The sequence below is a fragment of the Lygodium microphyllum genome, chromosome 9, assembly GCF_053477565.2.
Source record: "Lygodium microphyllum isolate KBCC chromosome 9, Lygodium_microphyllum_v1.1.10, whole genome shotgun sequence".
Classification (NCBI taxonomy): Eukaryota; Viridiplantae; Streptophyta; class Polypodiopsida; order Schizaeales; family Lygodiaceae; genus Lygodium; species Lygodium microphyllum.
Genome location: NC_141143.1, coordinates 157,341,064 through 157,363,048, shown reverse-complemented (window position 1 = coordinate 157,363,048; position 21,985 = coordinate 157,341,064). Strand labels below are relative to the sequence as shown.

Sequence of the window (21,985 nt, the reverse complement as noted above, 5' to 3'; positions counted from 1 at the left end):
TGTAAACAAGTTGCAAAGAATGTGTTTTCAGCAAATGTAATAGTTTGATTGAGTGGATTGATCACTAGGAGCTAGAGAACTGGTTGTGCTACAAACTAAGGTATCTACCTAGGAGAGAGAGAGATAGTAGTGGAAAAATGGGTGATAGTTGATGGAGGATTAGCAAAACAAGGATGGTCAAAGTGGTTGGGCAGCCTTCTATTTTTAGACGTGAATCGTTGGCTTATGGAACATAGATACTTTGGTAATTTTTAATAAAGTTTGATAATTTTTGAGTTTTGGGATTGTAAAGTGATAGTTAAGATTTTAAGTTTGTAATACACTTTTCTAGCTTCCCTCTCTTAGGCCCAAAACTAGAATCTAGGAGGGATTGCAAAGCATAGCATAGCCCATAATACCCGAGGTGTCCCATCCCAAAGTAGCTAGGGCATTGGTTTAGGGATACACATCGGCTGCCCAAGAACCTACCAAGACTATAGAGGCTATGGTTTTGTTTTCTCAGGAGTCTAAACAGCCTCCCTAGAGAGGCCAAGGCATTGGACAAAGGGTGCTCATTAGCTGCCAGTGTCACTAGAAGAAGAAATGAACTCAATGATTTAATTAAACTTATGTAGATTTTTAATTAATGTAAACTTTAATTTTGGTACCCCTAGCTTTTGGCATGATAAATATTGCATTGTGGCAGTGAAGGATTTGATATGGGTACATAGTGGAGAAGTGCATAGGCTATGTGGTACAAGAGCAATGCAAAAAATAACAAGGTACAATCATCAATGTGAGACTTTTATTAAAATGAAAGTTTGTATCTTAGAATTGAGTGACATTGAAAGTTCCACCTAGTACGCAGCTCACTTAGGGCACAATGCACTTGAGTTATAAAGCAAGCATTGAGCTTAAGTTTGGTTGAGTAAGCAGCTCACTTATGATTAATGACTAAGTCACTAATTAGCCCTTAATAAAAAACGAGATCTAATTAACGAGTAGTTGGTTACTCATTTGGAGAGCTTATCTTGGCTATTTGGGGTTCCTCCTCTCTTGTTTTGAGCAACCCAAGTTTAGAGATAACTATTCTTATCTTCTTTGTTGTAGAAATTGCAGGTTTCAGCCATGGAATATGAGCTAACAACATGAATGGAGTTGTGGTAGCAGCCAATTTTCTCCTCTTGGCATGGGAATCCATTGAGTAGCTTTGTAAGTCCATTTATAGCAAGGTATGCTTTTGTTTTTTAACAAAACTTTAGAAGAACTGGTTATGATAGCACTACGGGTTGAGATCCTTTCTTTTCCTTAGATATCTCAAGCCTAGTGCGCGTTTTGGGCAACTTTGTCGTGAAGAGTGTGACATTCTCACAACTTTATCGCAAGAAATTTCTCTGTTTGTGAGAGGAATAGGGTGGGATTGCATGGGAACAATGCAAAACGATTGTCTAGGTGAATGCTCTGCGAAATTGGGTTTAAACACTAGCTGTAACTTTTAGGGTTTGGCAAGTTAAAGTGTTCATTTGCATTTTTGAACACTCTCTGGTTGGTTTGAGTTCAATGTTGAAGGTGACAAGGTCAATGTGCACCCTTGAATCAATTGTGTCTTGAGAATCATTGAAATACAGCCATTTGTAACCAATTTCAAGCATACATCAATAATGTAAAAAAATACCAAAAGGGACGCTAAGCTTTGGGGCCAATAGGTGTCATGTGTGGTACAGGAGCACTCTAGCTTTGATTGTGTGGGATTTGTTCTTGCCGAATTTATTGATAGCCTGACTTAAGTGTTTGCTAAAATGTGGTCTATTACCCTTTGGGCTTTCGGAGGCCGGTTTCATGGTTTTGTTGCTTGGATGTCACCATCTTTTTAAAGGAGCTGAGCTTGTGGGCATCTCGAGGAGTAAACTCATGCATTTTGGCTTGCTGTAATGGAATTACAGCAAGGTTTATACTTGCTGAAAACAGTGTACACCAAGAGGCAAATGGTAAGAGATGTGACACAACAATGGTAATAGGAGGGAGTAATAGGAATCCTTTAGTGAAAGGCACTTAACACATGGTTTTGAGTCATCAAATGTTGAAAATGCTTCAAAGTAACAAACGTGATCTGTGAGCATGCAGCTCAATCACATGTAACTCCACAAGTCCAAGGTGCTCAAGAAGCAAATACAATGTTCAAGGCACAGTTGACAAGTGCTGTTATCAACTTGGAGAAGTTCATTCCCTAATTTACTGAATTTATGTTATCAGTTCCGTATATTAAAGAAAAAAAGGTTGCTTCACATTCTAAACAACCAAGTGAGGCTTATGGGCAATCTTTTTAGCCAAAAGTATTGCATACACTAGCTCTTGTAATACTGAATGTGTAGGAAATTCTGGCTCAACAACATGGTTGTCCATTAGGGAATAATATGCAGCATGTTGGAATGCAAACTGGAATGTTTGGTCAATTTGAAGGCCCTACTGGGCATATGTTAAATGCAAATGTAGCAATGGTATCACTTGGGCCACCATTTTTGCAGCCACTAGTATATGATACCTTGACACCTTTTGGTAAATTTAAAGACTACAAAGTTGGTGGGGCAGCAGTCAAATTTGAAATCTTTAATAGTATGTAGGATAGATTGACCTTCATTCAACAATTTGATGCGGCCTATTCTGTGGGCAATTTTTTCGAGCATTCAAAAGTGAGCAAGGCAACCACTTTCTCAAAAGGGAATGCACCTTAGCGGTGGATAACCTTGTTGATGCAAGGCAAGGCACGATTGACTTGGGTGCATTTTAAACAAGATTTCTCTTCCCAGTGGCTCACAAACACTTTTGAAGTGGATATGACAATAGCTTGGCACAAACCAATTTATTGTGCTGATTTGGAAGATTATACAAACAAATTGTGGGGAGCATTGTTGTCAATAAGCTTTTTTTGTGAGGTTACGATGATTGAGCAAATAGAGATCTATTGTTGTGGTCTATTTGAAAGAAATCCACGACTATTGCACTAAGAGAAAAGTGAACACCATGGCGCAATTGATTGAAATTGCAAATACAACTTATACATTGATAAAAGGCCATGTCATAGGATTTAGGGGCAGCAAAGCTGCTTCAAAGGACAATGATGAAAATAAGGGCAACAAGACTAAATTTTTGGGCATCAAGTATAAATCCTCACAAAAGAGTCAACAAGTTGAAAATCAATCGAAGTCATTCTTTCAAAAAGATGGACAAGGCAAAATGTCATTTGCTAGTGCTAATAAATATGCTGAAAATAAGGCATTGTATGATGCAAAGAAATGATATGTTTGTGAACAAGAGGGGTATATAGCATGTGAATGCCTAGAACATAAGTCTAAAAACCATGTGAGTGACAATAGGATTAGAAAGATAAAAATCATAAAACTTCAGTTGGATTGGTATTTGATCTTGTTGGTGAGTATTCAAACACAGGTGCTTTAGAGCTATATTGTACATGAGACAAAGTGAGGGATCAACTTGCTTCAGTTCGCTTTGATGCAGGTGCTTGTGGCAACTTTATTTCTACAAAATGGGCACCCAAGTTGGGCATCAAAGTGATGAGATGGGTCCAATGGGTGAGGCTAGTTTGGTTTGTTCTAGACATGCGGAGTGAGTTATCCCTATCATTGGAAAACTCCATATTCATTTGTAGTTACATGTGGACAATGAGGATTTTCACATTATGCTACTGGAGGGTGTGATGTATTATTGGGTATTCCATGGTGTTATAGAGTGCATGCTAGGATTGATGTGGACAATGAGGATTTTCACATTATGTTGTTAGAGGGTGTGATGTATTATTGGGTATTCCATGGTGTCATAGAGTGCATGCTAGGATCGATGTATATAATAGGAAAATCACTCGCACTCACAAAGGAAGGCAACATGTTGTTAATGTAAAGTTAAAAGGGAGAGTCAACTCCTCTTGTGTTTGCTTTACCAATTTCTTTAGTAATGAAAAATCATCTTTCTGCGTACATGGCTTTTGCAAAAGATGTGAGTAAAGATGATGCTAAGTTTAATGTTTCAATGATGAATAAAGAGTGGATAGAAACGAATTCTAAGGTTGTTTTTTTGAAACCTAATGCTTAGTAGTACACCTCTGAATAGGCCAGCGTACACAGTGAGTGCTACTTAACAACAACTTTGCTATCTTATCATTAGGAGTATATATGCATGTATGGCTCCCAAAGACTTTGAGATAAGAAATTAGAGGTTGAGTGCCAAAGAATCTTGAAGGGGGATCTTATGACGGACTGTTGTAGTTGGGAACTAGTTGAGAATGTACACCAAAGTGTTAACCACCTCAGTCCATAGATGCTCAAATAACATAGTATTACATCCTTGGACATTCGGATGGATTCTAGTAGCATTGGTCACATTGGTCATGAAGTGACTTTGTGCAAATGCACAAGGGCACCTTGGATTTAGGGAAGTAGAGTCCTATTTATAGAACTTAAGGCCCTATTATGCACATCATTGTGTGGTTACTACTCTTGGCTCATTGGCTGATGCATTTGTACATCGGGATTGTGTGAGTTGGTAGCATGGGGTGTCAACCGTTAGGATGTGGCTGTGACACGGAGTGTTGCTAGCTCGCAGGCTCGAGGGTGAGTCCGTTTGGCTCTATGGCTAGGAGATGAGTCTGATGTCTAGTCCCTTATATTTGTGGATGTGACTTGTGTCATGTCTCGTGTGTTTGTTGGATCTTAGGGGAATGTTTCATTAGTATCAGAGCAATTGTTCGCAAAACTATCCAAGTGTGAATTTCTCTTGCATGGAGCTATTATATCTTAGATCTCGATTGATGGCATTTGGATTGATCTCGAAAATGTTCAAGTAATGCTTGATTGGTCTATTTTGGGGGCCCTAAGGCAAGTAAAATCTTTCTTTAGATCTTACTAGATTTTTTTAGAAGTTCAGAAAGGATTGTGATGATGTTGCTGAATCCAGTGGGGGGGTGTAGCTATGAATAGCAGGAGCATTGAAAAATTGGCCGACCTGATCTAAGAGAGGCCATAAATGCTGGCCAACCAGCATTAAATGCTGGTTACATAGAAAGAAATGCCAGAAAAAATAGGGGACACCCCAAAAAAATCCCAGATTGCAATGACAATGTCTGGCAAGTGTAGGCAGATTGTGGAAGGTAGTAGCTGGCCTAGGAATGCACACAAGAAGCTGACAAATAAAGAAAATGCATGTAGATTGCTAGAGCTCCTGTCTCTGCCAGACTTTGATGGGAGCTCACAACTAGGAGATGAGAGATTGACATGACTTAACACAGGCAAGCTAACAATGCCGAGCTTTAAAATCAAGGCTTAGGTTCTTTAGAGAGTATCTAGTGCTAATACCATATAAAGAGATACTCGAGCACATAATATAAACACTGTATGACAAAACATTAAGTGATAATAGTAGAACTCAAAGGTGAACAATGAATCGAAGCTCAATGTGGTAAACACACTATGCAAGAGTGAATACAAAACCTTGAACCCCCATGTCTCAGAATGGATTGGGGCAGAGATGAACTGGAGAGTGTATCGTACTGTGAACATATCTTGAATCGCAACAGGTGGCCTTTGTATGCAATCAGCAGCCGCAAGCGAAGATCAGGGTGAAGAATCTGTCTGGATCAGGCTGATTGGAGGCAGTGGCAGCAAGGTGGCCTGCACAAGAGTGTTAATTGCTGGCTGGTCATTCAAACAGGCTGCAGAGAAGACATCTGCAGCAAATGCAGCAGTTTGGCTGAGTGAACTGATCACCGTGAGCTGATAGAGGGTTGGCTGCACCATGAACTGAGGTATCCACAAAGGAGGGCTATAGAAAATAGTGGAAAATTGGGTGTCAACATTGAAGGGCTGTACCGAGGTGGGCAGATCTGAAGAGGATAATTTAGCTTTCAATGGTGCTGCTTTTTCAGCATATGGGTGTGGGCAGGAGTTTGGGAGGACTGCACATCAACCTATGGCTGGAGTGAGCTGCTGAGCATGTGAAAATAGGAATATTTGATGTGTTTGCTGATTGGTAGGGTTGTTTGTGTGAGAGTGCACAATAGAGAAAGGAATTCGAACACAGAGGAAGAGAGAGAGACAATCTGCAAGAGAAGAAGAAAAGAAACCTGCACTGAACAAGGATTAAATGGTGAGTATGGAAGGACTGATCAGTCCTTGACGCAGCCCACAATGTCAATGAAGGTTCCAGATTAGGCTGATGATGATGGCAGCACTGGAGACGGAGGAAGATGACGGAGTCGGAGTGTGCACCTTGCAAGGAAGGAAGGAAGATGATGATTTGAATGTTTGCCAAGTGCGGAATGGCTATAAATAGCCACAAAACCCCTAAAGTGGCTGATTGCAGTTTGGAAATGCCATAAATGCTGGCCGACCAGCATTTAATGCTGGTCATGGCATAATAAATGCCTAGAAAATGCCAAGATGACCAACATAGCAGCACCAAGACACATAGGGATGCTTGTGCAAAGATGTGAGGTGCATAGTGCACTAATGGCATTCTTGGCAATGGAGCATCAAGGTGCAAAGTGATCCTAACTTGAGGATGAGTTGGAAAATCTAAAGAAGGCTGAACATCTGCAAAGGAAGGATCTAAGCTCTTCTAAGGGAAATAGGAGGAGCTGAGAGAAGCTGAAGGACCTAAACGCAGATTCCTCGAGAGAAAGGGAATAGGACCTAGAGGTGAAGATGCAAATGTAGGATCTAAGCCTAGTGCTGAAGGCATGAGAAAGATAACCTAAATGCAAGCTTGATGAGGGAGGGATGGGAAAGATTTGAGAATGAATGGCACTAAAACCATGCTCATATGGAACAAAGGGTAAAGTGGTAAGTATAGTTGTTTGTGTTCATCTAAGTTTGTAGCCTCCTCTTTGTATATACATATTGGTTGCAGATTTGGGTCTCCTTGGCTACTTGCTACTAGTTTCTACATAACAAGAGCAACTGAGAGTGCTTATGGCTCATAATTTAAAAGGATCATTCAAACTTGCCACTCCGTCTGGCTGAGATGAAGACATTGTTTTGCCAATCGTCCCCAACGTGGTTTGTGCTCCCCCAGTTGAGAGGTGGCCATCCTAACCAACTAGATGTTGTGATTGATGATAAGCACCTTTCTTTAGCATGCCTTAGGGCAAGTCGATTGTAGCTTTGGTCAAAGTGGATGGAGCAATATGTTGGGAAGTGTAGTTGGTCCACCCTCTTTGCATTTACTTGGTTAACTCCACATTCGTCATCAGCTTGAACTTTAGATAGGTTTGAGAATGGTAAGAAGAGGAAGAAATATAGTTTAGATGGGAACCTCCCAAGATGAGGGTGACGAAGACATCATAGTTCACTATGTGTCACTCATGCAAGCCTAACTTTCACAATAGTTGAGCATGATACTTCATAAAAGAGCACTTGATTTGATACCATGTGAGGATACCCTAGGGTTTGTAGAGAAAACATGGACAATGTACAAACACAACTAACCAATGAACTCAAATAACATGCAAATGAGAGTACCAGATTTGATACCATGTGAAGATACACTAGGTTTTGTAGAGAAAACATCGACAGTGTATGAACACAAGTAACCAATGAACTCTAATAACATGCAAATGAAGAAACAAATAAATGTTGAATAAGTCATAAGTGAGTGAGACAGAAGCACAACTATGTGGTCAGGTAGTGGAGGTTGTTCAACACCAAACACACCAAGAACGGAAGAATGAAATCTACGTAGAGATCACAACACTCTTCACCTCTTGGAAGGTGGACATTGAAACGTCCCTCCAAGAGAGAAATAGGGTGATTGAAGAGTTGAGGGACGAGCTTGATGACTACAAAAACTAGCTTGACCTCCTCAAGGGGGAACGGGAAATTTCCCAAAAAAATGCCTATAAAGGTGCAAACCGAGATCTACGAGTTGAAGACAGACATGACAAAGGAGCTCAACACATGGGCAAACATAGTGAAACAAGCACGAGCCGAGGTGGCCGAGAACTCCAAGTGGATTGAAGTAGCAAAGAATGCACCAACAAAGGAGGATTTTGTGAATGCAGCATTGAAGGAGGAGAAAACTTAGAGCGCTCCACATCTAGGTGGTAGGATGGACGTAGGGAGACAGCCCTGTGGCAAACGCCAAGAATATATGTGAAAAGCTGGGAGTTGAGGACCCCACAATAGTGGAGAATGCATGGCGCGTAGGGAAAGACCTCACCAAAAGCCGACCTCTCATCCTCAAATTCACCAACTTGGAATCTCGACGAGTCTTCCTCCCTAAAAGGATAGCACTAAAAGGGAAAAAGGTATATCTGGAGAAGGACCTCACACCCGCACAAGTGACACACCATAAGAAATACATGCCACAAATACTGGAAGCACGCAAAGCGAGGAAATGGGTAGTATACCGAGATTGCTGTGTGATCATCACAAATAAATGCCAATGACGGGGCGTGGCCTACGACACCCGCTTGAGGTTTGCAGTATGGAAATGCAACAGAGATATGAAGACAGATGCAAGACTATTCCAAGAGACCTTCACTGACAAGGATATCATCCTATGCACAGAAACCTACTAGAGCCCACGCACACACCTAACTGAAGTGAGGGGATATAGATGGGAGACGGCATGCCGCCCTAGAGCTCGAATAAAAGGAGAGACCCGAGGGTTTGGAAGATTCGTAGTGCTATACAGGGAGGAGTTACAGCCCATGGTGCAAGTCATGTGGAAAGATGAGGAGGCCCGGTTCATGTGGATATGGATCCACATAGATTGCCCTCGAGACACCTACACGGTGGTGTGCTACTTCCCCCCAGCACACTCCCCATACATGCCACACAAGGGGGAGTCACCATACCTACCACTGTACGAGGACATCATACACTACTCCAACTTGGAAGATGTCATGTTGGCCGAAGACTTCGACGCCCGCACATCACAGAGATAGACTCCCTTCTTCGAGAGCGAAGACCACATATACAAAGAGATATCACCAAAGGAGATAGGGCTCAACTGTACACATCACAAGATACAGTTGAATGCACTGAGTATGGCGATCACCTACTGGCGCTAGGGAGCGTGCACGGATTAGCCATCCTCAACTGGCTGGACAGATGGCCGGGATCGAACACCATGACATGCTTCCCATATAAGCATGCTGCTAATTGCAATAAAGGAGGGGCACCAGGAGCACCTACACAGAAACTAGGAGCAAGCACAATGGATTACATACTTGGGCCCCTATCACTTTTCCCTGACATCTAGTCCTCTAGAATATCACCCCATCCACTTGTAGTGGTCGTTGACCATACCTCCCTGCAGTTTAGCATCGCTTGTAGATATGACCCAACCTCCCTTGCAAGCAGCCTCCCAAGATTCCTCATGTACCACTTCACCAAGTTAACTGTGAGCACTTATTCCAACCATCTCTATTGGAGCCTACAGGAAATGAACCCCTACTCACCCTTAGAGGAGATCACAACACAACTGGCGGGAACACTCCACACCTCGACGGCCAAGTACTTTCCCCACACATCCCCCCATCCCTCCCCTCCGGACAAGAATGTCCCATAGAATAGCTGGTATGACGCAGAGTGTAGGGAAACCCGATTAGTAGACACGCACAAACAAGTACGCCTTGTACGAAGGAAAAAACGAGCTTACCTATCCAAAGTGGAATGCAAATTCTACCAGCTGACTCAGAGTGTAGGGAAACCCGATTAGTAGACACGCACAAACAAGTACGCCTTGTACGAAGGAAAAAATGAGCTTACCTATCCAAAGTGGAATGCAAATTCTACCAGCTATTCTTGGGACAAGACAACAAGGAGGTGTGGAAGGTATTCCAGGAGCCCTGTGTTCAGACACCCATTACCTCCCCGGACACATGGCATCCATATGTGATCTCACCGTACCAAATATCCAAGCAGCCCCCGTTGCCTCGACCACCAGGGAGCAAACCCGAGTCATCTACATTTTTTAGCACGGAGCGGGTTCAAGATGCCATTGACAGACTATAGAATGGTTGAGGCCAGGACCATGAAGGCTTGGTAGCAGAGCACCTGACCCATGCTCGGGACGTACTTGCACCCCTTCTAGCCCACTTGTTCAACAGAGCCTTATGTGAGGGCTTCCTTGCTAGCTGGTCGGCCAACATCATAATACCTATCCTGAAGTCTGGAGATCCCGTGGCCCCTGCGAACTACCGAATAGTCATGGTTGGCTCTATGGATCCATCCTGGACCATGAGCTAAGCAAGTGGGCGGAGCAACACCAGCATCGGGCAATTGGAGAAGCAGGGTTCAGGAGGGCGTACTCCACTCTTGACCATATCCTCACACTTAGAGCCATTATAGAGGAGAGCAGGGCACACGGTAGGCGGGTATATTGTTGCTTCGTGGACTTCTACAAGGCCTTCGACACAGTAACATGAGTCAGGCTCCTACAAGAACTAGAGACCCTGCCCGCAATACGTTGTGAGATACTGTCACTATATGAATCGGTCACGGGCCGAGTCCGAACACCAGGGGGGCTTTCAAAGAAGATAATGAGCACAAATGGAGTTAAACAGGAATGCCTACTCACACCTACTTTATTTGGTCTCTACATCGATGAGATATTAGAGTACATGGATAGATTGGGAGGGGAGGGATCTAGCGTAGGAGGGATACTGATATCCATCTTACTGTATGTGGATAACATAGTTCTCATCGCTAGCACGCCGGAAGGGCTACAACGCCAATTGGAGGCACTACGGGCCTTTTGCCAAGATAAAGACCTCACTGTGAATGTGGGGAAGACCAAGGTCATGGTGTTCAACACTTCAATCCAATGGATTCGACGGTTAGTACTCGCCTTTACATACGGTGGTGGGAAAACTGTGGAAGTGGTCCAAAGATACGTCTATCTGGGGATTACATTTTCAAGACCAAGTTTCACTTTAAAAAAAGATGCAGAAGATAGATTGACATGAGGCTATGCAACCCTCGAATCCATGGAGAACCAATGCGCCCGCATACAATTCTAGGAGCCCTATACTAAGCTCTGGCTATTTGACACTCTAGGCACACTAGCCCTCTTGTACGGGGCTCCCATATGGAGATCCAGTCTCTAGAACAGGAGGAGGGCCACCTACGAGGGATGGGAGCAAATGGAGTGACCCCTCGTACTTATGATCTCACGGATGATTCGGAGCAACCCCTCTGTGCCACACGAGATCAGTAGAGCAAGGATGGGGTTGGGGCGCAAATCGAATGTTGGACGCTTGCGTAGTGAATGTCGGAAGGTCCCTAGGGACAAAGAACTCTACAAACCTTCATAACTTCAATTACAAAGTAGAAGGGAATTCGCACAACATGAGACAAAAGATACAAATTGGGTGTAATCTCCCCTCATGCCTTTCATGAGTGCTTCCAAGGCATGTATTTATAGATTTATTTATCTTCAAGCTAAAAAATAGCCCACTTTACAAATAGCGTGCTTTTGCTTTTGATATTAGCGTTTGCCCAAATATAAAGTAAAGCGTTTGGGTGTTCAAAAGCGGGCGGGTTGTGCCCAAATACAAATATCAAATAATAAAATATTTAACCGAGTGTCTATGCGCATACAAAATAATAACTGTTTTGTCAAGCGCTTTAATAAATAAGCGCACTTAAATAAATATTGGTGTCTTTAGTGATAAGGTGTGCACCTATCAAAAATAGAAATTCTTCTAGGCATTTGGATTCACGCCATCGTTCGGTGCTACCCAATGCCACTGCCGCCTGCTCTACACGTCAGCTGAAGCATTCACAATTGTTAGAAAATAATTAAATAAAACCCAACAAAAGTGAATACTTAGTAGTCTTCAGCTACAAAATAATTAAATAGGTTAGAACTCTCTCCTAACCTAATTTAGTTCGAGTGCGCACTCTTAATGCGTAAACGTCCATTAATTTAATATGTATTTTACGGAATCACCCGTTGTGGAATCACCCATGTGCACGTTAAATTAATCTGTCACTTGAAAAGGACAGGCGTCCCCGTCAACTTCTCGCACAAGGAATCCTCCTTGTGTACGAGCCTCGGGAAATAAATAGTTTTACGGAATCCAACCTCACGGAATCCATCGTGAAATATGCCTCCTGGCATTAGGGGCACTGCCCATCAAAGTTGAGGCCCTCTTCCAAACAATGGCCTTCTTGCACCGACTATGGGACTTGCCCTTGCATCGATACCCCAGACTCACGCTGGGGTCATCCAAATAGCTAGCACTGCAAGGGGACATTGAATGCTGGTATGCCCGAACGGAGACTTGGCTACGGCCACATGGCCTACACATGGACCACGTCCCCCCACCACAATATAGCCTAGATTGCCCCCACGTGGAGCTTGGTTGGAGGAGGTGAACCGTATCATCAAAATGGACATCATTCAGCTACAAACGGCCAAGACATGGGTGACCCTTACAGAAGACCTAGGGACAAAGAAGGCTTTCTACCAAGAGCACTTCCTACACATATCTTCCGACGGCTTCGTTACCCGCCCAAGCTACATGGACACACACTTGTCCCATGGAGTCAGAAGCGCCATCAGATAGATTTGTACATCTTCACACGAGCTACCGGTCGAGACAGGTAGATACGGGGCCCACCCCCTCCCCCTAGAAGATCGGATTTGCCAAATCTGCTAGCTCGAGCCGGAGACAGAAGAACACTCTATAGGCAGGTGCCCATGTCATTCTCACTGTTCCAGTTATTTGGGAAATCTAGTTTTCATTTGTTTGGTGTAATGAAGGTGGACGTTTTGCCAAATGAAGTTTCTGACGTTTATTCAAATATGCTGTGCAGTTTATGCATTGTTATTTGATGATGAAAAACATAGTACATAAATGTGAAATGTTTGTATAATACCATACTGTTCCGCTGACTGCGAGACAATAAATATGAAATCGAGAAATTGGGGACAATTGTGTTTTTGGGCGTCGTTCTGTGTACTGTGAGCGGATCCCTATGGACTTTTTAAAAGTTCTTCTGTTTCATATACTAGGTTTCAAAGGAGACATGCAAACCCTATGTAGAAGCAATTGCAGAGCATGTGCGACCACACTATGAGCAGGTTCAAGCAATTACACACCCCTACTTTGAGAAAGCTTTTGAAAGCTACAGGGGTTTCTTGCTGTCTGCTACGAACATCCATAATCAGGTGCTGTAGCAAATTTTTCTGCTTGCTTTAGTGAGAGAGCATGGAAATTAGTTCAAGGGATGATTTGTATGACAAGGCCTTTTTCTTCACATTGATGTGATTGTAGCTTTTTTTTTTCCCCAAACAAGGGTAAATGTTAATCCTTTGAAAACATTTGGGAGTTCATTTCAAACATTAGCTTTTGACATTTAATACAAGCAAGCTGCTATGACCCATTCAGTTATACTCATGCAAGGTATTCTTTTTACTTTCGTTCTGAACAGCTACAGCTCTCTGTGCAAGAAAAGATGAAGGATGTAGACATGTTGGAACCATTAGCCAGCAAAGAGCTTGTATGGTTTCTGGTATGCACGGAAGCTACTATTTTGAGCTGTTAATGATTTGTCTCTCAGTTTGGTAATATCCTCTTGCCATTGACATGTCTGATTGAAATTGCAGGCGTCAGCTTTACTAGTCCTTCCTGTCATGGCTATTTTTGTGTTGTTTTCCTCTGCTTTTAGGTATGTAACACTTAAATTTTGTTAATAAGGGGATACTTCTTTTAAGAATTAAGGTATAATGTGTTTTCAATTTAAACCTCCTCTTTGTTTTTCTGTGCACACAGTCCAAGTAAGAAGCCTGTGAAATCTGCAAAAGCTCATGGCCATAGCCACAAAAGGCCGAAACGAGCAAAGCAGGTTGACAAGTAGAGTGATTTCAGGTTTGGAAGCACATCACTTGAGTAGTGCTTTAACCTGTAACACCTCAAGCTGGTTATGTTATTTCTTTCAACATACTGCCACCCATCTACCTACATCAGACACTATATAAGGACAAGCAAACAGCACCTATTTTTTTGCAATAAGTCTTGTTGCAGTTTTTTTGCAGCTCATGTTGCATGCATGATATGTGTAGGTGCTGTGGCTGAACGTTTGATGCGAGGGCTTCATGTATTTCAATTAGCTTTCTGGATGTTGATATACTGGTCCTGCTACTATCTTGTATTGTAGATCTCAGTTTTGTCTCAAGATGTCCAGAAATTATGGTGCACAACAGTAGTGATTACAGGATACACGGTGCCAGAGTTTAGAGTTCAAACAAATAAGCTTTGTTCTTTTGAATTCAAAAGATACCAGCGAGGAAATGCAGAACATAAAGCAAAGGATAACCAGAAAAATACACTGGGGATGTCTCTTGTATATGTGCAAACCTTGAGCAAGTACTTGGTCATGAATTGGCCCGTTTTCTTAGCTTGCCATATGCTGATAGATGGGTTGAAACATTACCATTGGGCGCATTCCTTTCCTTGATTCTGGACTTGTCGCAAGTTCTTGGATGGTTATTAAATTCTTCCACGATGATTGGCACAAGCATTGTGCTCTAATTTACGTAGTCAGCTGTTTTTATGTCCACAAATATCTCAATGTTTTGTTTGTAAACTTTTTTCGATAAATGACCTGGGAAAGCTGCTGCAATATGCTGGAGCATGTCTCACATATTTGGGAAGCATATTATGGTTAGGGTCATCAGTTTGTGGGCAATGCAGCAATTGGGAGTGTTCAATTTTAAAGGCAGATTTTCTTAGTCAGAGGTGTGGCTCATGTGCAACATCTGAGTCTGGTATATCCTGCAGTACATTTATTCTCAAATTTATAAAGGTCATATTCAGCTGGTAAAACTGGGTTCTTTTAGTTCAAATTATGGTACACAGGTTGGGGTATGTTTGAACTGTATTGCCATCATCAAAGGCTCATTTTCTGTGTACTGCCAACAATAGATCTTAAGGATTTATTGCTATTTTTAGCTTTAGACTTTATGAAAAATGTGAGCCAAAATAGAAGAGTATGAAGTCCATGATACTGGGTCCCTAAAGTGACAATAATATCACTATTGCTACGATCATGAACCCTACATCTATCATCCACAAACTACCATACATGGTGATGTACCAAAGGATCGTAGTAATTGTTCTATTGGTGAATGCATTAGCTTGCTGAACATTATGTGCAATATCTTTCTTATAGACCTTGAATTTGATATATTAGTTAGCCAAACCCTAGTTTATTCTTTTTCTTTTAACATGCAACTTTGATGGTCCTTAATATGTGGCCTTCATGCTTGCAAGGTTCTTCTTGTCACATGGGTCGTTCTTTTTACTAGAATTTAATAAATTGTCAAAATTAGGTTTGAGATAGTAACAAAAGAGGCATTTTCCTTGCCTTGATGACATGCAATGAATCTATGATCACCTATACAAATTACAACATAATTTTACTTGGATTATTCTTTTAGGAGTAACATTCAAGCCAATACATTGAATGAGAAGCCATTGGGATTATTGTGAGTTGAAGTACTCATGCAAAACATGGATAAAAGTTTGGTGAGGCATTTAAAACATTGGTAATAAATGTATGGTTTGATGTGATTACATAAATTGTAGCAAGGTCCTCCTTGAATACTTGATTCTTGTGAAAATATTCCATGGTATAACCCCCATTGATATGCTTAGAATCCAATTTCTTGCACAACTAGGTAATGTGTGCAACATTACACATGATAAAGCCTAGCAAGTGTATCCCAAGCGTATCAAGTAGTTTAAGACAAGTAAATATAATGTAGTTTTATCACATGTGTAATGTGTGCTAGATTACACACATGATAAAGCCTAGCAAGTGTATCCCAAGCATATCAAGTAGTTTTAGACAAGTAAATATAAGGTATGCTTGCTATTTTTGAACAATAGAGCCACTGGTTTATGAGCTTGAGATAATCATTTAGTAGGTGGCTTGTTTGGCACAATAGTTCCAGGACCTACCTCATCTTCCACTGTCTCTTCAAAAATTGTAGCTCTAGCATTTGCTAGACAACATGAGATCGAAACGATGTCTTAATGCTTGACGTAACATTTCACAACCATTAGCCAACCAATAGGTGTTGTGTCATGTAAGACCTTAAAGGATAGATGGTCCCATTAAGATTTTTATCAGAGTAGATAGTTTAATACACCATTGATCACATATGTTTTGATATCTCAAATACATAAATAAATTGCTCATGGCATAATTGCAAAGTATCCCAAATTATTATAGTATGTATACTTTAAATATAGGATGAGTCTTGTACCTATGTTGCAAATTGGAAAAAATTATCATAAAGTATTGCAAAGTCCATACTAAGATCATTGTGAGCAAATATGTTAAAGTTGGGAGTTGTAGATGGAACTTGGTGTAAGAATCAACTACCTCAAGTAAGAAATGGTTAAAAAATACCAAAAGCCAATCATTGTAGAGGTTGCATATAATGCTCCAAAAACTCATGCAAAGTGTAAAAAATGTGCTTTTGGTAAGAGTAAACTACACATCAATTCATCACTTGAGGATGTGCTAGACAAGAAATGTAGATAAAGATAAAACATGTACCACTCCTTGTGAGCCAACAAAGTTTGATGCAAGGAAAAAGATCCAAATATAATTGATCTAGGACTTGGGGCATCGTTGAAGCCATCTGAATTCATTTAGACAACCATGTTCTAATGGTTTTGTTTTTTTGAATTATTTTATGATTTTAGTTATGAAAAGATGAGCCTAGTATAGCCCAATGGTAGTTGTGGAGCACTTTGCATGTCCATATCTCACTTTAGTGCCTATGGATTTGGAAAGGAACTCCACCCATAAATATGGTTGTGGAGCCTCACTCTCGCTCTCACTCTCACTCTCACTCACATGTATACACAAACCAAACACAACCCCCCCCCCCCCCCCCCCCCCCCTTTTTGTGTGTATATAGATTATATGTATGAGAATGCATACTACATGTGGGTGTGTGTGTATCTGTGTATGCATACATGTGTGTGTTTTAGAAGTGTGTATAGTTTGTGGAAATTATAAAGTACACACACCAAAAGTACAAGTTCAACTATTTAAAAAATATTGTGCTTTTGGTGTGTATGTGTTTTTCTAAATAGTGGAACATGTTTTGCGACAAACAAGAAGAGAGAAATATGCAAATTGACTCTTTGTAGAAGGTGTGCGCGTGCGCATGCGCGCGCGCACACAGTTCTCTCTCACTCAAAGGCATGAAGGTTGAAGAGGGGAGAGAGTGAAAGAAGTATTTTTAATTCAAGAAAAGGGAAATAGAGAGTAGTCTAGTTTAACAAATGGGAAGGGAGAAGAAGAGGTTTGGGAAAGCTTGGGATCATTTTAGAGATCCCAACATTACCAAAGTCTTAAGCATGTGCGCATGTGCACACATGTACACACACACACCAACAAAAGGGAATTTCTAAATCCCTTTTTAGACCATTTTTACACATAGAAAGATATCGTTTAATAAGGATATTTACAAGGGTGAATAGAAAAAGATTATACTTTATTCATGGAAGGTTCACAAAGAAGGGATCTTCAAATTGGGCCATGAATGCACGGGATAATATAATTTTACATATACTTTATTCATGGAAAGTTCACAAAGAAAGGATAACGAATGCATGTGATAATATAATGTAACAGATACTAAGCCCCTTGAGCCCCCTCTCTCTCTCTCTCTCTCTCTCTCTTCATTTTCCTCCTTTCTTTTTCTCTCGCTCGTCCTTTCCTTTTCACTCTCCTCTCTCTCTATCTCTATCTCTCTCCCTCTCTCAATTTCTCTCACCCATGTCTTTTCTCTCCTCTTTGTTCACACACACACACCCCCACCCCTCGTTTTTTCTCTCCTCTCCTTTCTTTTTCTCTCTTCTATGTCTCTCTCTCACATCTTTCTTCTCTCATTTTGTTCTAGTTTCTCTATCCTCACACACACACACACACACACACACACCTCTCTCTCTCTCTCTCTCTCTCTCTCAAGTGCTCGTGCACATCCGCATATAGACACGTTTGTAAAGGACCCCTACTCATGGGACATGATCTCTCTCAACTATACGTATATGTAAATAGCCATCTAATGGAGTTGCATGAAATGTGAAGAATGCACAAAGAGAGAGAGAGAGAGAGAGAGAGAGAGAGAGAGAGAGAGAGAGAGAGAGAGAGAGAGAGGACATACACCTTATTGACTTATCACTTGCCAGATAAATAATGAGTTTGCCCATGTATCATTAGTTTTAATGTGTGAGATTGATGGCTCATCACATTGGCTGTTACTTTAACAACCTCCCACTTAAAGGCCAATAAGCCTTTCAAGGAGAGAGTACAATAAAATATGTGAGGTAGCCTCATCCAATGCCCATAATGTGCAAACTTCTCTGAGGGAAGACTCTTATACTTAGAAAGTTGATAGGGTTTTCATTTGTATGCACTTTCACCAACCCAATATGTTTGTCCTCAAGCACATGATGATTGAAGTGGTACTTCATGTCTATGTGCTTGGACTTTGCATGAAACACAAGATTCTTTGCTAGCGTAATGTCACTTTGGCTATCAATGTGCAGCAATGGCATGCCTTCTCCAAGGCCCAAATCTCCCATTAGACAAGTAAGCCATATGGCTTCTTTGTATGCCTCTAGGCTGCCACATACTCTACCTTAGTGGTGGAAGATAATGCCATACATTTTTGCAAATGAGACATCCATGAGATTACACCACCACATAAGGTAAATAGATATCATGTGGTTGAATTTTTGTCATCCACATTCCTTGCATAGTTTGCATCTATGTATCCAAGTACACCATTGGTCCTCCTACCAAAGCATATACATATATCCCTTGTACCACTCAAGTATCTCAAGATGACTTTCATTGCTTCCTAAAGTTTTTTGCAAGGATTTGACATGTATCTATGTAGAACTCCCACTACAAATGCAATGCCCAAGCAAGTAGTAATCATGATGAACATGAGACTATCCATGCATGATGCATAAGGAACCTTGACCATTTCATCCCTTTCCATATTGGATTTGCGACAATCAGTAGCACTAAGTTCCAAATATGGAGGCAATGGAGTGATTATTGCCTTCCGCCCTCCATGTTGAAATGTTGCAACACTTCACTCATATGATTCTTTTTGGATAGGTAGAGAAATCTCTTTGTTCCATCCCTGATTATGCACATACGAAGAATGTGATTGGCATGTCTCAAATCTTTAATCTCAAAGGTTTCCATTAACTTCTTCTTAAGGGCATCAATCTCATACCTATTTGTCCCAGGAATCAACATATCATTCACATATAAGAACAACACTATCAAGGTGTCCTCCTTAGCTTTGCTAGTGCACAAGCAACCATTTTCCTTATAGGCATCAAACTTGTTATACCATTCCCGTGGGGCCTACTTTAAGCAATAAAAACTCTTCTTTAGCTTGTAGGTAAGCTTTTATTTGTGATTTTTCATAAATTCCTCAGGTTTGCTACATGTAGATCTTATTTTAAAGGTCATTTTAATGTAGTCTTTGATGACTAATGGTCATGTTCTTGCTTGTCTAAAGCCTTCTTAGGAATGGTACCATTTTAATGTAGTCTTTGATGACTAATGGTCATGCTCATGCATTTTGCCACACCATTTTGTCCAAAATTACTAGATGTAGTGAGCTTCCTCTCAATGCCATGTGTTTCATATAAACTTTTGGGTTCAAGAGAGATATACTCTCTACCATTATTAGTCCTAAGACACTTTAGTATCTTTCTAGACTAGTTTCTATAAATGCCAAAATTTTCTAAAAGCAAGGCAATGCATTATCTTTCCTAGCCATAGCAAAACCCCACACTTTCTTAGTTGCATAATCAATAAATGTAATACAATAGGAATTCCCCCTAAGGACCTTGTAGGCATAGGCCCACATATATTACCCCATACTAAGTAAAGTTGATCACTTTTTTTTTTTGTTTAAGTTCCTCTTATGGGTTGAACAAACATGTTTACCATATATACAATACTCATATTTTTTTTAAAAAATTCTGAACATTGGTAAGTAACTCAAATAAGAAAGCATTTTCATTATTGAAATTACATGATCTTTTATTGTCGATATACGTGGAGAGGGTACAAGGTTCCACATTTGGGTCCTCTAGCTACAAATTGTTGTGTGGACTTACTACAAGAGGATACGATATCAAATAGTTTATTACCGTTACTGCAATAATGTGTGATATCTATTGTTTTTCATATTGTTCGAATAGTTAATATTATCGAGACGACAATATTACCTCATTGTTACTCAATCCACTATGCAGATATACATTCACATGCACGCATGTATCTACACTCCACCCTTCCCTAGATATTTCACACATACTTTGTTTACATATCTTATAATACTGTTATTGAGCAAATGCCTATAGTACACGATCTCCTTCACTTGCATATTCCTCTCTCTTTCTACTCTTCTCTCTCATCCTCCTTTCATTGCACTTGTAAATCAACACAATCAAATAATTCTGAAAGTATATATTCATCATGCACATCAAATATCGATTGAGTTCCATTGCTAGAGGGTGGAATGGGTGATCCCTAACAAAGTCTAGGATTGAACCATGAAAGCATGCTAGCTCGATCAAGTAGGGAAGCATGTGCTCTAAGAGGATTGTGTCCATTGGGTTTCCCTCAAATGGGGGTGGGCATATAAAGGCATTGGGTTGGTTGATTTGAATCTTCTCCATGCTATCATCCACAAATAGTGTTGCTGTTAGGCTAAAGTGCGACCAATCAATATCATCAAAACATTTCAAGAAAAGGAGCTTTGTGTAACTCCTTCCGAAAGAAGTTGTTGTGGGAGTTGCTCTACGCTTGCCTTGTCCATATTGAAATACAAAGGTTGATGCTTGCTTTGATGACTTCACACATTCACTTCTAACTAGTTAGAGTAGCTCACTTAAGTTGTCTTCCTTTATTGAGCTCCAAATGGCAATGTTAAACAATGTGGATGTTTCCTTCAAAAACTTTGCGACCCATGTCTGCAAAATCACCTGATACTTATCCACTTTTAGGGGCTTCACCTGCAATAGTCGAACACAATTAATTTTCACATTGTAAGAGGTAGCTATACATGCGCACATGGAAAGGTGAGTGCCCATGTATTGGTACGAGAGAAAAGAGCACTACATTACAATCAAATATTGTACAAGTTTATGTAAACATGTTACCTTTGCTCTTAGAAATCTTCCATCTTCACAAAGCAATATAGACATGCAATTTATCTATTGGAATTTAGCGCTATTGATGCCATGTCACCACATCCTGCATTGCAACCTAAAATGATATCCCCTTCTTTGAAGTACATTTGTAAGAATGAGCTCCAAAAAACCCTGCCACATTGCATGCCACCTACAATATGTGGTATTCATATAAGGGATTAGGAATCTAGTAAATGTTTACAAAACATCTCTACAGTGGTTTAACAACATTGGACCTCAAACTTGGATGGTCTTTCGGTTGTCTAAGTGGGCTTGTCACTCGGATTTTCCAAATTGGTCAAGGCCATCCGAGGCCATAGACGATGTTCGAGTGCGGCAACCAAGTTACAAAATGATGAAAAATCCTTTGAATACTTTTGACACCTATCATAACAATGCAACTAGGATTCTAAACTAAGATTAACAAGCATTAGTTGACACTCAGAGTATACATGTAGGGCTCGGGGATGTGGGAATGCAAATCGATCACTACAAGATATAGACCTTATAGCGACGTTCAAAGCGACAAAAATACAAACAACAAAATCTGCCCTCGTCGTCGCAAAAAGCGTCGTTATTGACGATGCCATAGAACCGTCGCTATATACGTCGCAAATGCGACGTATATAGCGACGCATATAGCGACGGTTACAAAGAATTTGCGACGCTTATAGCGACGACAATAGCAACGCATGCAGTAAATTTGCGACGTAAATAGCGACGGTAACAGAGAAA

At 40.8% G+C, this 21,985-nt stretch overlaps 1 protein-coding gene across 2 annotated transcripts in view; it reads left to right on the top strand.

Moving 5' to 3' along the window:
• The window catches only part of LOC148031777 (uncharacterized), a 28,008-nt gene extending 13,576 nt beyond the window's left edge, over positions 1 to 14,432 (top strand). Inside the window, exons 11-15 of one of the 2 annotated variants that reach the window (XM_087685439.1) lie at positions 13,015 to 13,170; positions 13,434 to 13,514; positions 13,609 to 13,670; positions 13,775 to 13,870; positions 14,065 to 14,432. In XM_087685439.1, coding sequence (XP_087541565.1) covers positions 13,015 to 13,170; positions 13,434 to 13,514; positions 13,609 to 13,670; positions 13,775 to 13,859 — 384 coding nt within the window. In that variant the 3' untranslated portion in view covers positions 13,860 to 13,870; positions 14,065 to 14,432. The remainder of the gene's footprint in view (positions 1 to 13,014; positions 13,171 to 13,433; positions 13,515 to 13,608; positions 13,671 to 13,774; positions 13,871 to 14,064) is intronic. The other variant, XM_087685440.1, reaches the window with a different exon arrangement.
• The last annotated feature ends 7,553 nt before the right edge of the window (positions 14,433 to 21,985 follow it).